Source organism: Perognathus longimembris, chromosome 10 (genome assembly GCF_023159225.1).
Source record: "Perognathus longimembris pacificus isolate PPM17 chromosome 10, ASM2315922v1, whole genome shotgun sequence".
Classification (NCBI taxonomy): Eukaryota; Metazoa; Chordata; class Mammalia; order Rodentia; family Heteromyidae; genus Perognathus; species Perognathus longimembris.
In genome coordinates, this window is record NC_063170.1 from 11,739,242 (window position 1) to 11,755,558 (window position 16,317).

A 16,317-nucleotide genomic window follows, 5' to 3' on the forward strand; every position below is an offset into this window, starting at 1 on the left:
TAACAGTATATTTTTTATTGTTGAATTAACTTATTTGGTAAATATATCCTAAGAAATACCATAGGGGCTGGTGCTGGTGGCTCATGCCTGTAATTCTAGCTACTCAGGAGGCTGAGATCTGAGGATCATGGTTCAAAAAGCCATCCTCGTCAGGAAAGTCTATGCAACTGTTATCTCCAATTCACTATCAGAAAACTAGAAGTTGCACTGTGGAAGACCACTAGCCTTGAGCAAAAAGAGCTCAGAGACAGCAGCCACTAAGTTCAAGCTCCTCAACTGACAAAAATTAAAAAAAAAAAAAGAACTTCCACAGGCCAATCACTGTCCTCAACAAGAATGTGGAAACAGGTGTTAAGGAATCTGAGAACACGGTGAGTAAAAACAGGTACTCCTCTAAATAGCTTCTGAATAAGTGACACAAAACCAAACAGGCTACTACAGTGTGCCAATAGATTTAAGATGGCTAAGCATAGTAGTCAATGGAAAAAAGGCAGAAAGGACATGTAAGTAGAGGCAGATAGGAGCCCAAAGAGGTACACTGGCACCATACCCAAAAAGAAAGAAGAAAAAACAGAGCTCAGAAAGAGCTAATGGACCCTCTGTACATCACCTTGTCAATAAAATTTAATTAAAAGAGCTAATAAAGACTACCTATACATTAAATACGGCCTTTGCATACCAAATGCCTCAATAAATGTCTATATATGCACACGTGTGTATGTGTATATATACATATATACATATACATGTATACATATATATATATACACACATATATACAGTACCTATTATGGAAGTAAACTCGGTAAAGTTAATAGCAAATGAAATTTGGAAGCCAGTTTGGAAGGGAAGGGGCCACTCCTTATAGAGCTGGTATCATCTATCTAGAAAGGAACACTAGAAGCCTGGATTTTTCTGCTTCCACCCAGAGTATAAAGTCTATGCTTAAAACAAACAAGCCAGGCACCAGTGACTCAATGCTTATAATCCTAGCAACTCAGAAGGCTAAGATCTGAACATTCTGGTTCAAAGCCAACCCAGGCAGGAAAAGCCATCAGACTCTATCTCCACTTAAACACCAAAAAAAGCTGCAAGCGAAGCCATGGCCCATTAAAAAAGCTCAGGGAAGCTGGGCACTGGTGGCTCACAACTGTAATCCTAGCTACTCAGGAGCCTGAGATCTGAAGAACTGCAGTTCAAAGCCAGCCTTGGCAGGAAAGTCTGGGAGACTCTTATCTCTAACCACCAGAAAACTGGAAGTAATGCTATATCTCAAAGTGGTAGAGTGCTAGCCTTGAGTGAAAGAGCTCAGGGACAGTATCCAGGCCCTGAGTTTAAGCCCCAGGATCAACACAAAAATAAAAAACAAAACAAAAAACTAAGAAAATTTCCACAATTCACTATTTGAAAAAGACAACTATTTCTCCAGAAAGTAAAGTGTGGTGATGCTACAAATACATCATGGGGCTGGGATTATGGCCTAGTGGTAAAGTGCTTGCCTCGTATACATGAAGCCCTGGGTTCAATTCCTCAGCACCACATATATAGAAAAAAGCCAGAAGTGGCGCCTTGAGCAAAAAAGCAGCTAGAGACAGTGCTCAGGCCCTGAGTTCAAGCCCCAGGATTAGCAAAAAAAAAAAAAAAAAAAAGAGGACTGCCTCATAAACAGAATGAAGAACATGAAACTCAGAAAGCCCCTCATTTTGCCCAGGAAGTATGAGGTATGTTTAGAATCTTATGGGACAGGGAGATGGGGAGATGAAGGGATACTAAAAGTTGAGAGAAGGAAAGAGAAGAGGTGCTACTTACATGGGGAAAGGTGATTTTTCGGAGAGCAGCATCGTAATTCTTTACTTCTACCTTCTCCATGAGAGGACGAATGACCAAGTGTGTGTCAGTGCCTGAAGATGGGGAAAAGAGGTGAATAGAATGAGAAATCCTATGTGAAAAGAAAATAACAGAGCTGGGCAAAGTAAACCAACAGCCTGGCTAGACTTACCTCCAGATATCAGGGCTGTTGGGCTGTGGGCCACGGTGCGCACATCATGAGTGTGGTGCTGGAATGGTTTGGTCCGCACCCACTGCTTCTCACTGCTGTTGGAAGTCACAGAGACCAGTTGAAAATGGAATATTGTGCCCTCGGCTGTGCCCACCACGAAACTGTCTTCTTGCTGAGAAATTAAAGGAGGGGAATACATATGAACAGACAGAAATACACCCAGAATTAGAAGGCAAGTTCCCAGGGATTTTCCTTTAGGAATATATCAAGTTCTAGCAGAAGACAAGCTAATACTTAGATAGCAATGCGCCCCCTGCTGACAAAATTAAAAATTGTTATCTCCTTGCTAGGCTTTACATGCTGACTATCATATGCTGTATGTTTCAGTCAGTGACAGGCCAAATACAGGACAGTGATTTCAGAAGAGTATTTTTTTTTTTTGGGGGGGGGGGGCAGTCCTAGGCCGTGAACTCAGGGCCTGAGCACTGTCCCTGGCTTCTTTTTTGCTCAAGGATAGCAGTCTGCCACTTGAGCCACAGTGCCACTTCTGGCCATTTTCTGTATATGTGGTGCTGAGGAATCAAACCTAGGGCCTTATGTATACGAGGCAAGCACTCTTGCCACTAGGCCATATTCCCAGCCCCCAGAAGAGTATATTGAAGCTGAAAAAGTTATATTATTTTTATTTTATTTTTTGCCAGTCCCGGGGCTTGAACTCAGAGCCTGAGACTGTCCCTGGCTTCTTTTTGCTCAAGGCTAGCACTCTACCACTTGAACCACAGTGCCACTTCTGGCTTTTTCTATACATACACGGTGCTAAGGAATCGAACCCAGGGCTTCATGTATACAAGGCAAGCACTATACCACTAGGCCTTATCCCTAGCCCATTGAAGCTGAAAAAATTCTTATTGCTTAGTGATGTCAAAATGTTGTAGAGCATAAAGCAACACTCAGTTTCTGGTATTGTTGATGTAAAGAATCCAGCGCTGTTAGCTCTATAAAAGGACAGGACACACAATATGTACACGAGGTGTACCCTTCAGAAAAGTACCCAACACAGGATTGTGTAAGTACACTGTTGCATTCATACAACACTAGACACCCAATGATAAAGTCCTTAGACTGTGTCTGTCATTAAGCAACACATGACTATAAACTAGGCTCATTACAGAAAGGATAAAAAAAGATACACCTAGGAATAAGCTAAACAGAAAATGTATTAGATCTGTGAAAAGATTCAAATCCTTCTAAACTATGTAATAGATGAGCCACATAGGAAGTCAATACTAGGTTCTGTGTCTGTGTTGGTACTGGGGCTTGAACTCAGGGCTTTGCACACTTGCTTACCTTTTTCTTCTCATACCTGGTGACCTATATTGAGCCACTTCTGGCTTTTTACTGGTTAACTGGAGATAACAGCCTTTAGGATTTCTTTGCCTGGGTTTACTCCAAACTTTCTCAGCCTCCTGAGTAGCTAGCATTAAAAGGCAAAAGCCACCAGCACTAGCTCCATACCATGTTCTTCAATAGGAATATTTAACATAATAGAAATATTATCACTTAATCAAGGACATGACGGACCTATTTAATGAAAACTATAAAAATCTAATAAGGGAAATCAAAGAAGACACAAGGAGATGGAAAGACCTCCCATGCTCATGGGTAGGCAGAATCAATATAGTGAAAATGGCCATATTGCCCAAATTGTTATGCAAATCCAATGCAATCCCTATCAAAATCCCAGCCACATTCTTCACTGAAATAGAGAAACCAATCCATAAATTCATATGGAACAGCAAAAGACCTAGAATAGCCAAAGCAATTCTAGGCAAGAAAAGCAGTGCAGGAGGTATCACAATACCAGACTTCAAGCTCTACTACAGGGCGATCATAACAAAAACAGCCTGGTATTGGTATAAAAACAGACCGGAAGACCAATGGACCAGAATTGAAGATCCAGAAATAAAACCGCACTCTTACAGTCAGCTGATATTCGACAAAGGAGCTAAAGACATACAATAGAATAAACATAGCCTCTTCAACTACTGGTGCTGGGAGAACTGGGCAGCCATATGCAGAAAACTCAAAGTAGACCCAAGCCTATCACCATGCACCAAGATCAACTCAAAATGGATCAAGGACCTCAATATCAGACCTGAAACCCTGAAACTACTGAAGGACAGAGTAGGAAAGACGCTAGAACTTATAGGCTCAGGAAGGAACTTCCTGTCCCAGGGGCACAACAGATAGGGGAGAGACTCGACAAATGGGACTACTACAAATTAAAAAGTTTCTGCACAGCTAAGGACATAGCCACCAAAACAGAAAGACAGCCAACCATATGGGAAAGGATCTTTACCAGCACAGCAACAAAGACCTAATATTTGTCATCTACAGAGAACTCAAAAAACTAAGCCCCTCCAAGCCCAATAAACCAATTAGGAAATGGGCAAAGGAGCTAAAGAGAGACTTCACAAGAGAAGATATAAAAATGGCAAAGAAACATATGAGGAAATGTTCAACATCCCTGGTAGTAAAGGAAATGCAAATAAAAACAACCCTGAGATACCACCTCACTCCAGTTAGAATGGCCTATACTCTGAACTCAGGCAACAACAAATGCTGGAGGGGGTGCGGGGAAAGAGGAACCCTTCTCCATTGTTGGTGGGAGTGCAAATTAGTACAACCACTTTGGAGAACAATATGGAGGTTTCTCAAAAAGCTCAATATAGACCTACCCTATGACCCAGCCATACCACTCCTAGGCATCTATCCAGAACAGCAGGCCCCAAGATATCAAAAAGACATTTGTACTTCCATGTTTATTGCGGCACAATTCACAATAGCCAAAATATGGAAACAACCCAGATGCCCCTCCACAGATGAAGGGATCCAAAAAATATGGTACCTATACACAATGGAATACTACATAGCGATTAGGAATGGTGAAATATTGTTATTCGCAGGGAAATGGTCAGAACTCGAGCAAATAATGTTGAGTGAGACAAGCCTAGAACACAGAAAACAAAGGGGCATGATCACCCTGAAATATGACTGTTAACAAAGGGAGACGGAGAGACAGAGACCAAGTCTGTGAAACCAAAAACTGCTTGTCAAATAGTATTTCCCACAGGATTGGGGCAGCGACCCAACAGTATGTAACTAAAACCAAACAATTACTCAACACATAAAGGTCAAAAATTGACCTCTCAGTGGAATACCATAGCTCAAAATCTATGTATGTACGTTCATATAAAGACTACTGTCGACATATTGTCTAATATCGACATTGCCTTTAAAGCCCTAGGCAAATTTTCTTGGGCGCGGCCACATGGCTACTGAATATGTTCTTGATACATTATATATTGTATATATGTCTACCTGACCTAGAGAAGGGAAAGAAAAACAGGGCGTAAGATATCACAAGAAATGTACACACTTCCCTACTATGTAACTGTACCCTTTTTGCACAACACCCTGTCCAAAAAATTTGTGTTCAATTAAATAAATTAAATTAAAAAAATATTATCACTAAAGAAATATGCTTCATATAACCTAAGCTGAGCACAGTGTTCAAACCTATAATCACTTGGGAGGTGATTAGGGGAATGAAATTCAAGTCAGCTAAGGCAAAAAGAAGTTTGTAAGACTCAACCTCCATCAATAGTGTGGGTGCGTGCCTACTCTCCCGGGTACAGGGGAAGAACAAAGAACACAGTGCTACATGCCTGCCATCTCCAGCAACACAAGGAAAAACAAGAGGATTACAACCAGGTCAGTTCAGACATAAATCAAGACTACTTCAGGGGCTGGGGATATGGCCTAGTGGCGAGAGAGCTTGCCTTGTATACATGAGGCCCTGGGTTCGATTCCCCAGTACCACATATACAGAAAACGGCCAGAAGTGGCGCTGTGGCTCAAGTGGCAGAGTGCTAGCCTTGAGCGGGAAGAAGCCAGGGACAGGCCTTGAGTCCAAGGCCCAGGACTGGCCAAAACAAAACAAATCAAGACTACTTCAAAAATAAAGAAGGTAAAGCCAGGTTCCAGTGGCCAATACCTCCAATCCTAGCTACCCAGGAGGCTGAGACCTTGGATTGCAGTTTAAAGCTAGTTTGGGTAGGAAAGTCCATGAGATTCCAACCAACCACCAGAAAACCTGAAATGGCTCAATGGCTTCAAGAGGGCTAGCTTTGAGCAAAAAGACCTCAGGGATAGCACCCAGGGTCCAAGTTCAAGCCCCACGACCAGCAAAAATAAAATAAGAGGATAGCTGGTGACTCATGCCTACCATCCTAGCTACTCAGGAGGCTGAGAGCTGAAGACTGCAGTTCAAAGCCAGCCCAGGCAGAAAGTCCATGAGATTCTTATCTCTAATAAACTACTCAGAAAAATCCACAAGTGGCACTGTGGCTCAAATGGTAGAGCACTAGCCTTGAGTGGAAAATGCTCAGGGTCAGTACCCAAGCCCTGAGTTCAAGCTCTATTATCAAAGAAAAGCCCCCAAACCAAACAAACAGAAAAGCAAGAATTGAAAGCATTGAAAAGAAAGAAAAGAAAGAATTGAAAGACTCAAAAGATGGAAACAAATGGTCTTCAACAGATAAATGAATAAACATGCACTGTGGACTATTACTAAGCTTTAAAAAGGAACGAAATTCTGACAGCATGTATCCCTTATTCAAGATGACCAAGACAAGAGATATTCCAGATTTTGGAGTTTTTCCTGCTGTGGAATATTTGCAGACTTTTAGTTGAATATCCTTAATCCAAAAAGCTCCAGAACCCAAAACTTTTTGAATATTCATCTTTATTACAGGTAGAAAGGCAGTCTGTGAGAGAACATACCCTGAAACAAGTAGAAAAGTGACTCAGAGTCCAACAAAACAAAAGTTTGAAGGATACCTTTTTGTTGGTGCTGGTCCTGAAGCTTGAATTCAGGGCCTAGTGTTGTCCCTGAGTGTTTTTTGCTCAAGGCTAGCGCTCTACTACTTGAGTCACAGATCTCCTTCTGGTTTTTTTTTTTTTTTTGAGTGGTTTACTGGAGACAAGAGTCTCATGGACTTTCCTGCCCTAGCTGGCTTCAAATCATGATTTTCAGATCTTAGCCTCCTAAATAGCTAGAATTAAAGTCACAACTACGGGCAAAGAATACCTTAATAAATATATTTCACTTGTATTTTCCTTTTCATACAGAGTAATAGAATATTTATTTATTTATTTATTTTTAGAGAGGGTCCTAGTGTATGAACTCAGGGCTTGGGCATGGTCCCTGAGCATTTTTGAGCTACAAGTCCACTTCAAGTTTTTTGGTGATAGAGACAGAAGTCTTACAGACTTTCCCCCTGGGCTAGGTTCAAACCACAATCTTCAGATCTTAGCCTCCTGAGTAGCTATGATTACAGGTGTGAGCCACCAGGCACCAGACTAAAATTGTCCGTTTATATAAACTTTATTTTACTTTTTGGTGGTACTGGAGTTTGAACTCCAGTCTCATGCATGCTAGGCAGGTACTCTACTGCTGGGCCATGCCTCCAGCCCCAAACTTTACATTTAAAAAAGTATGTTACAAATTGACCTTGTTTTTCTTTCCTATGATGACAAAATAATCAGTAGAATGTCCCCAAGTCACTCAACAACTGCTCAAAGTCAGGACCATACTCACTTCAGCAACAGCAATGGAGTGCACATCAGCATTTGCAATGAGGTGGCTCTTGACAAGGGTCCCAGTAGCAGAGTCCCATAACTGTACTTTCCCAACAGAATCCACACTTATGACAGTGCCATCAGACAAGAACGCCACGCCCCACACAATACACTTGGGCTTAGTCACCCCCAGGTGTTGCCTGTCTACAATCATCTTCCGAACAGTGCTCCCTGAAAAAGAAAAACATGTATTTGGATGGACATTATTTCTCCTTTAGTCTTAAAAAAACAAAAACTGCTTCGACACGCAGACAGACAAAAGAGCTAAAAAGCCAGATCTTACAATTGTACATTAGGACCAGAGTAAGCTAGACAAGAACAAAGTAAAAGGGAGAGATCTACAAGAATATAAATGTGACAGGGAGAAAAACAGGTGTGTTTTACAACTGCAAAAATTAAACCTAGCTACTCAGGAGGCTGAGATCTAAGGATGGCAGTTCAAAGCCAGCTCAAGCAGGAAAGGCCATGAAACTCATCTCCAATTAACCACTAGGGAAATGGCACTATGGCTCAAGGAGTAGACTGCTAGCCTTGAGCTAAAGAGCTCAGGGACAGTGCCCAGACACAGAGTTCAAGCCCTACAACCACGAACAACAAAAAGATATAGAAGAAGAGAGAATATTAATAACCAACCACTGGTGGCTTAGGCCTATAATCTTAACTCCTCAGGAGGCTGAGATCTGAGGATTATAGTTCAAAGCCAACAACGCAGGACCTTCTCTTTTTGTTGGCCCTGGGGCTTGAAATATGGGCCTGGGTATTATCCCTGAGCTTCTTTTGCTCAAGGTTAGAGCTCTACTACTTGAGTCACATATCTCTTTCTGGCTTTTTTTTTTTTTTTGCATAGTTTATTGTAGATAAGAGTCTCATAGACTTTTCTGCCTGGGCTGGCTTTGCATCATGATCCTCAGATCTCAGCCTCCTGAGTAGCTAGGATTACAGGTGTGAGCCACCCGCACCCATTAGACTTTTATTTACAATTAACCACCAGAAAACTGGAAGTGGGGGGGCTGGGGATATAGCCTAGTGGCAAGAGTGCCTGCCTCGGTATACCCGAGGCCCTAGGTTCGATTCCCCAGCACCACATATACAGAAAACGGCCAGAAGCGGCGCTGTGGCTCAAGTGGCAGAGTGCTAGCCTTGAGCGGGAAGAAGCCAGGGACAGTGCTTAGGCCCTGAGTCCAAGGCCCAGGACTGGCCCAAAAAAAAAAAAAAAAAAAGAAAACTGGAAGTGGGGCTATGACTCAAACTGATAAGAGTGCTAGGCTTCAGCAAAAGAGCTCAGGGACAGAGCTTAGGCCCTGAGTTCAAGCCCCATGATTGACCAAAAAAAAAAAAAAAAAAAAAACAGATATAAAGAAGAAAGAGAATTGCTATTTATTATTAACTTGTATGATTCAAACAATCATAATAATGAAGACATTGACTATTAATCTAAACAAAGTTAAAAGCATATGGGGATGATCGGGGGAAAGTGAAGCTACGGCAAGAGTATGGAGAGTTCAGTTGTAAAAGTCAGTAAAAAATGGTGTAAAAAGGAAAAATAAAAATGTAGTTATTGGGGCTGGGGATATAGCCTTGCGGCAAGAGTGCCTGCCTCGGATACACGAGGCCCTAGGTTCGATTCCCCAGCACCACATATACAGAAAACGGCCAGAAGCGGCGCTGTGGCTCAAGTGGCAGAGTGCTAGCCTTGAGCGGGAAGAAGCCAGGGACAGTGCTCAGGCCCTGAGTCCAAGGCCCAGGACTGGCAAAAAAAAAAAAAAAATGTAGTTATTACATGTTGCACACATAAATACCAAAGCAACATCTAAGAGTCACAACAATTACCTTTTGGGGGTAGAGGAGAATCTAAGGGTACTCCTGCTTTTATTGTAATGAATTTCAAGGAATCCTTTGACTATATGTAGTACAAACAATAGAAAAAGCAAGGGAAAGACATGTCTGACCTGACTTGCTTCCTCCATATCATAGGTAGACAGCATGTCAAACAAGTTGAAGTCAACTTCACTGTAGGATGCAATTTTCCAGTCCAAAAACAGTATGGTTCTCTGGCCTTTCAGACTTCAAGGTTTCATCAGTTATGCTACCAAGATCATGTGTTCCATTTTCCCCAAGAATTGGGATATATAAACTGATATTCTACTAATAACTCATACTAAATGTAGTATTAAAGGTGAGTTTTATTGTGAATTCTTATTATAAGATACTACATCCCGCTGAAGAACTTAAGCTTCCTCTAAAAGTAGTGGTAGTAGTAATCCAAGAAAAAAATTAGAATTTCTAATGGACATCTTAAAATGTTAACTGATAGTTATCCCTCGGCAGAGCTAAGCTTCTGGAAACGTGAATTTAACAAACAAAATATCCCAAATAAATGGGAAAAAAAACAGTTACCTGATTTGACATCAAACACACTGATGTAGTCTATGGAACCAGCTGCAATGTGGGTGCCAGCAGGATGCCAGCTGAGACTCAGGATGCGACCTAGGGATGTGTACAAAAAAGAAATATATATATAAATATATAAACATAAATAATACATATTAATATAAATATATTAATACAATATAAATTAATATAAATATATGTAAATAAGATATATACAAATAAATATGTCAAGAGTAACTGAGTTCTCCTCCACAATTACCTACAGGGCTGGTGCTCTAAGTCTTAGCTCTTTCTCTCTCATATACTACACCGCCATGAGTCACTGTTATATTACATATGAGCAACTGCCTGGGAACTACAGCAAAGTATTCGCTACATACTTTAATAGTCTATAAATGATTGATAGGAATGTGTACATATAACCATCTGAAAGTGATATAGTAGCAACCTAATAAAACTTAACTGCATATTGGAGGAGCCTACTAATCATACTGCAAATTAAACAGAAATGTTTGCAGGAATGATCTAAAATATGTACAGTCACATGCTGTAAGACATTCTGATCAATAATGGTCTGCATATGGGGTCGGGGACGTCCCTTAAGGCTGCACTGCCTAATAGTGTTAACAGTTTCAGTTTGTATGAGCACACCCTGCATTCTTCACACAACAAAATTACATAATCACAGATTTCTCTTTTACATATCTTTGTTGTTACATAACACAGCAGTTAATTTTCCTTTCTGGAAGTGCTGGGGATCAAACTCAGCTCTTGCAAATGTGGTTTGAACGTTCCTCTGCAGCACTGGTTATAATTGTCAATAGTAAAAATAGTAATTTCCATAAATAGGAATTTAAATTATGGAACACTATAAAATGGAATGCTACACAGACTAACATCACCAATATAGAAAGGTATTTGAAATGTTTCAAGTGAAAAACAAAAGCTGAAAAATAAGAGCAAAAACTATTCTATGTTGCTTATATGAATACATAGTCTAGAACATTAGTTTCAAAATACTTAAGAATTACCTCTGCAATCAATATCCAAAACATACATAATAACAAAAGGAAAGTGTGATTAGTAGGGGATAAAGGACACAGAGGAAGCACAGGATAGTCAGTCATTATATTCTACAGAAGGATCAGCAAAATGACAGACCACTGCTGGTTTTGTAAACAGTTTCACCACAGGCTGAACCACAGCGCAGCCATCTTATTCACTTATGTATTATTCATGGCTGCTTTTGTGCTACATCCATAGTTAGCAGAGACTGTATAGCCTAAGTAGCCTAATATTTACTATCTAGTGCTATATAGAAACTATGTATCAAATCTTGCTCTACAGGTCAGTGCCAAGCATGGGCAATTGTTTGTAAAATGCCCCCATGTAATCTGAATGAACTAGAAGGATTAAGAACTATAGTTCAGCTGGTGCTCGTTACTCATGCCTGCAATCCTTGCTACTCAGGAGGTTGAGATCCGAGGATCCCTGTTGGAAGCCAGCCCAGGCAGGAAAATCCATGAAACTCTAATCTCCAATTAACCACCAAAAAAGCAGGAAGTGGAACTGTGGCTCAAGGAGTAGAGCACCAGCCTTGAGAGAAAAAGCTAAAGGACAGTGCCTGGGTCCTGAGTTCAAGGCCCAGTAATGTTATATCGAAACAAACAAATAAAAACAATGCCCCAAACCCCAGTTTGTCTACTTTGGATTTTTTATTTTCTATGTTATAACTCAGCTACGCTGTCCTACCATGTTACATAATGGAATGGCTTCTATTATATTCCCTGTAGTCAAATATAATTAGCACATAGATAACACATTTTCAGCCCCAAGCTTAACTTATTAAGGCTATTCACATCTCTACCAAAAACAATCCCTACTTTTCTGCTGATCAAAATTTCTTTCAAATTGGATTTTGTCTGGTGTGATTTCAAACAGTTTCACAGATCCATCTTCACAGCCAACCTATTAGGAACAAAGGGATTAAAAAAAGAGAAGATAAACATTTTATACACAACTATACACATCCATGTGCTGTTCAAGGCTATCACTTGCCCTTAAAAAAAAAAAAAAAGCAAATATTGAGAAACTTAAGTGTTTTCATAGCAGACTTTATATCCTGGCCAGAAAGCAGGCTGATATTAGGAGTTCTATTAGTGACCCAATTCTGGCATATGACCGAACAGAGGTAGGATTTCAAGCTTATTTCTATTAGACAACCATGACCTAATTAATAAAAGACCTACTAATCTTAACAACTTAAATGGGAAGCCTTTTATGGAACTAGTTCAAAAATTAAATATCCGAAAGTACTTATTTCTAATAGCAATTATAGAGGGAAAAAGTCTATGTATATAAAAGCTTTTATTGAGAAACTGCCAAAACAGTTGCACAGGTTAATTTGCTGAAGGACCTCTCAGAACCTGCAATAGACATATGAACATAGTCTAGTATATAGGATTTAATATATTATATTCCTAAAGCAAGATACACAAAGTATACCACGACCCCCCCCCCCCCCAAAAATAGTGCCTACCTCTCCCAGATGCAAAGAATATGGTTTGGGAAATGCTAATGTGAATTAGCCCTCTTATTTCATACATGAATAAACCAGATCCAAACTAGTAGCAAATAGAAAGCAAAATAAAAATGATTTTTAATCCTTAGTACTTGTGTGGCTTACTGGGAACCAGTCAAGATTAGAGTTACATATTATATTATACTTTACTCTCCTCAAAAACACAAGAAGGAAGTTGAGCACAAGCGAAATCTTCCAACAGACCAACAGATGCTTACTGACCAAAAGTTGAGAGCCACTGGGGCTGGCAGTCATACTCCAAATAGGTCCTCCAAAAGCATCCACAGCATATTTGATGTTTAATGCCTGCAAATCATACTCAAGAATTTCTCCATTGAGTCCAGCACTAAAGAGTCGCTGTCCTCCTGCCCAACACAAAGCTTCTGTAGCACGAGATTCGTGTCCTGGGAAAAACTATGGAAAAGACAGAACTTCTTAACCTTCCAAGAATTTATCAGCACTTAGTCAAAGGCCCCAAAGTGAGCACTATTTCCCGACAAACTTGAGTAGGGTTCTGTGCTATCACAAAGATCACATCAGATATTTTCATTTTCAGATTCAAATTTTAGTTATTTAAAATTACTGTAGTTTTTTGTTGTTGTTAAAGCAGTATGAGTTCAACAAAACACTTTCAGCAGAATAAAGTATATTCAAGGTTAGTTTAATGTATTTGATGTAATCAAAATTATTCTGAGTATCTTGATTGGGTGAATTTCAACTCATACAATGAACACACATATACACACACATGCACGCACACATACATCTTTCTAAAAATGCATTTTGGAATTCCAATATAATTAACCAAGCAGTTGATATCACAGTTTTCAACAAAAAAGCTTAAAAACTAAAAATAGCATAGAAAAATAAAGAAAACCTTTATAGCTGTACTGTGTTTGTTTTAAGCTACATATTATTCCAAACCAACATGTTAATGAAAAATTTGAAAGTTTATAAAGTAAAAATGTTAGCAGTATGCTGTGAAGGTAAATTCATTAGTGAAGAAGTGTTTAATAAATTTAGTGTAAAGCTGGGCACCAGTGGCTCACACCTATACTCCTAGTTGCTTAGGAAGCTGAGATCTGAGAACTGCAGTACAAAGCCAGGCAGGGAAGAAGTCTCCATGGGACTCTTATCTCCAATTAACCACTCAAAAAAAATAAGGGGGTAGGGGACACAGCTGTGGCTCAAAATGGAAGACCACTACTCTTTTTTTTTTTTTTTTTGGCCAGTCCTGGGCCTTGGACTCAGGGCCTGAGCACTGTCCCTGGCTTCTTCCTGCTCAAGGCTAGCACTCTGCCACTTGAGCCACAGCACCGCTTCTGGCCGTTTTCTGCATATGTGGTGCTGGGGAATCGATCCTAGGGCCTCGTGTATCCGAGGCAGGCACTCTTGCCACTAGGCTATATCCCCAGCCCATAAATTGGTTTTGCATCCTTTCCCCTCCCTAGCACAGGCCCCAGTGAGCTGCTATACAGTCTCTTGTTCTGCTTTCTTTTTTTTTTTTTTGGCCAGTCCTGGGGCTTGGACTCGGGGCCTGAGCACTGTCCCTGGCTTCTTTTTTTTTTTTTTTTTTTACCTCCTGGCTTCTTTTTGCTCAAGGCTAGCACTCTGCCACCTGAGCCACAGCACCCCTTCTGGCCGTTTTCCATATTATGTGGTGCTGGGGAATTGAACCGAGAGCCTCATGTGTAGGAGGCAAGCACTCTTGCCACCAGGCCATATCCCCAGCCCAACTACTCTTGAATATAAAGAAATCAGAGACAGTGCCCAGGCCCCAGTTCAAGCCCCAGGACCAGCACAAAAATAAAACAAACAATAAACAAATACAGTATAGCCTAAATATACAGATGTTTATAAAGTCTACTACATATAATGTTGTAATGTAAATCTATAACATATAATGTCTTAGGCTTTTACATTCATTTACCCCCTTGCTCACTGATTCACTCAGGGCAGCTTCCAGTCGTGCAAACAAGGCTATATACTATTTAGGTTTGTTAAACACACTTCTATTAACACCAAAATTAACCAACAATGTATTCCTCAAAAGATATCTCCATATTAAGAGTCACCACTGGCGACCCAAAGCTCATGTCACCAAAGTTACAGTGGTCTTAACAATTTCCATTTTTGTAGATGTCAAAAGATCTAGTAACTTTGTTTCCCAAGAAATAACAAAAATGCCACAATTCCTAGGTAGGATCTAAGAAGCATGACACAGATAAAAATTCTGAGTTGCTCTCTCAGACCAGAAATCTCATAGGTAAAAATTGAGTTGCTCTCTCAGACCAGAAATCTCGTATTTGTTAGACAAGTTCCCCTGTTCTAAACTAAGCAGTACAGTCACTTGATCTCTTCCAACAGAAGACTGACAAACTGTCATAAACTTGAACTTAAGACCAAAAAACCAGGCTCCCAAATAACTTACTTTCTCCTGAAAGTAGTTTGCTGACAAGTTATAAATTTCCACAGTCCCATCTGTTCGTGAAACAGCCAATCTGTTCGATTTGTTATTGTAAGCCACACAGCGGATCCCTGGTGGAACATAATTAAAGAAACGAACTCGATGGACCTTAAATTCACCCATTCCTAGAGGGGACAAAAAGAATTGTTATTGTTAAAGGATAACTGGAGTGCATCACAGGTTATCAGTTCATCAACATCAACGTTCTGCATAGAACACTCCAACTACTTCACTTAAGTTAACTCCTAAATATCTAACTAATGATGCTTTCATGTCCCACTGAATAAGGATGCTTCAGAAACAAAGTAACACTACCTCCCTACTCTATAGATCCAGAATTCCAGTCTCAAAAATCTGCATTTCTAGCCAGGTACCGGTGGCTCACACCTGTAATCCTTAACTACTCAGTAGGCTAAGATCTGAAGATCGCGATTCGAAACCTTTCCAGGTAGAAAAGTCCAGGAGCCTCTTCTTTCCCATTAAGAAAAAAAAAAAAAAAAAGCCGGAACTGGAGCTGAGACTCAAGTGGTAGAATGACAGCCTGGAGAGAAAAAGCTAAGGGGCAGCGCGCCCAGGCCCTGAGTTCAAACCCCAAGACCGACACGAATGAAATCCAATGTTGCATCTATTAGCGAGCAACTCTCCTTAACGCCACTGAACGCGGACGTGCGCAGAGCACAGGCTCAAGCTAGGGCAGTGACGTGAGGCTGACGGGGCCGGGGACAGCCAGGGCTCTTCGAAGGGGAAAGCGGCAGGAGTTGCTGGATTTGCTGGGGCTGCCGGGTCTAGAACGCATACCGGATGCCGGCCCAGACCCGGGTGGGTTCGCTCCGCCCGCGGCTACCCACAAAGTTAGGACCTCATAGGGAGGGCAGGCGGGTCAGCCCCGGCCCGAAGGGCATTTAAAGAGCGCCAGAGGTCTCGGCCACCCCCTTCCCTCTGCCGGCTTGCACTCGGTCTCGGGGTTCTGACCCCCGACCGGCCGCACCCCATTCAGATTCGCTCCTCTCTGCGGCTTTCCACAGTCCCTTCCCCAACTCACCGCCGGCCCCGCGCCCGTCAGCCCCGGACCTCGCTTCTCTCCGCCCCGGCCCCACGTGCGCGCGCGCGCGCCCGCCCGCCCGCTCAAGCTCTGCCCCGGAAGTGCTCGCGGCGCGAGGCCGGAAGTGCGCAGGC

General features: G+C 41.3%; 1 protein-coding gene across 2 annotated transcripts in view; it reads right to left on the bottom strand.

Moving 5' to 3' along the window:
• Window positions 1-16,268, bottom strand: part of Utp4 (UTP4 small subunit processome component) — a 32,846-nt gene extending 16,578 nt beyond the window's left edge. Inside the window, exons 1-8 of one of the 2 annotated variants that reach the window (XM_048355228.1) lie at window positions 16,184-16,268; window positions 15,106-15,266; window positions 12,897-13,088; window positions 11,977-12,061; window positions 10,100-10,189; window positions 7,662-7,873; window positions 2,000-2,171; window positions 1,810-1,901 (exon numbers count right to left, since the gene is read on the bottom strand). In XM_048355228.1, the coding sequence (XP_048211185.1) occupies window positions 1,810-1,901; window positions 2,000-2,171; window positions 7,662-7,873; window positions 10,100-10,189; window positions 11,977-12,061; window positions 12,897-13,088; window positions 15,106-15,264 (1,002 nt within the window). In that variant the 5' untranslated portion in view covers window positions 15,265-15,266; window positions 16,184-16,268. The remainder of the gene's footprint in view (window positions 1-1,809; window positions 1,902-1,999; window positions 2,172-7,661; window positions 7,874-10,099; window positions 10,190-11,976; window positions 12,062-12,896; window positions 13,089-15,105; window positions 15,267-16,183) is intronic. The other variant, XM_048355229.1, reaches the window with a different exon arrangement.
• Between the last annotated feature and the right edge of the window lie 49 nt (window positions 16,269-16,317).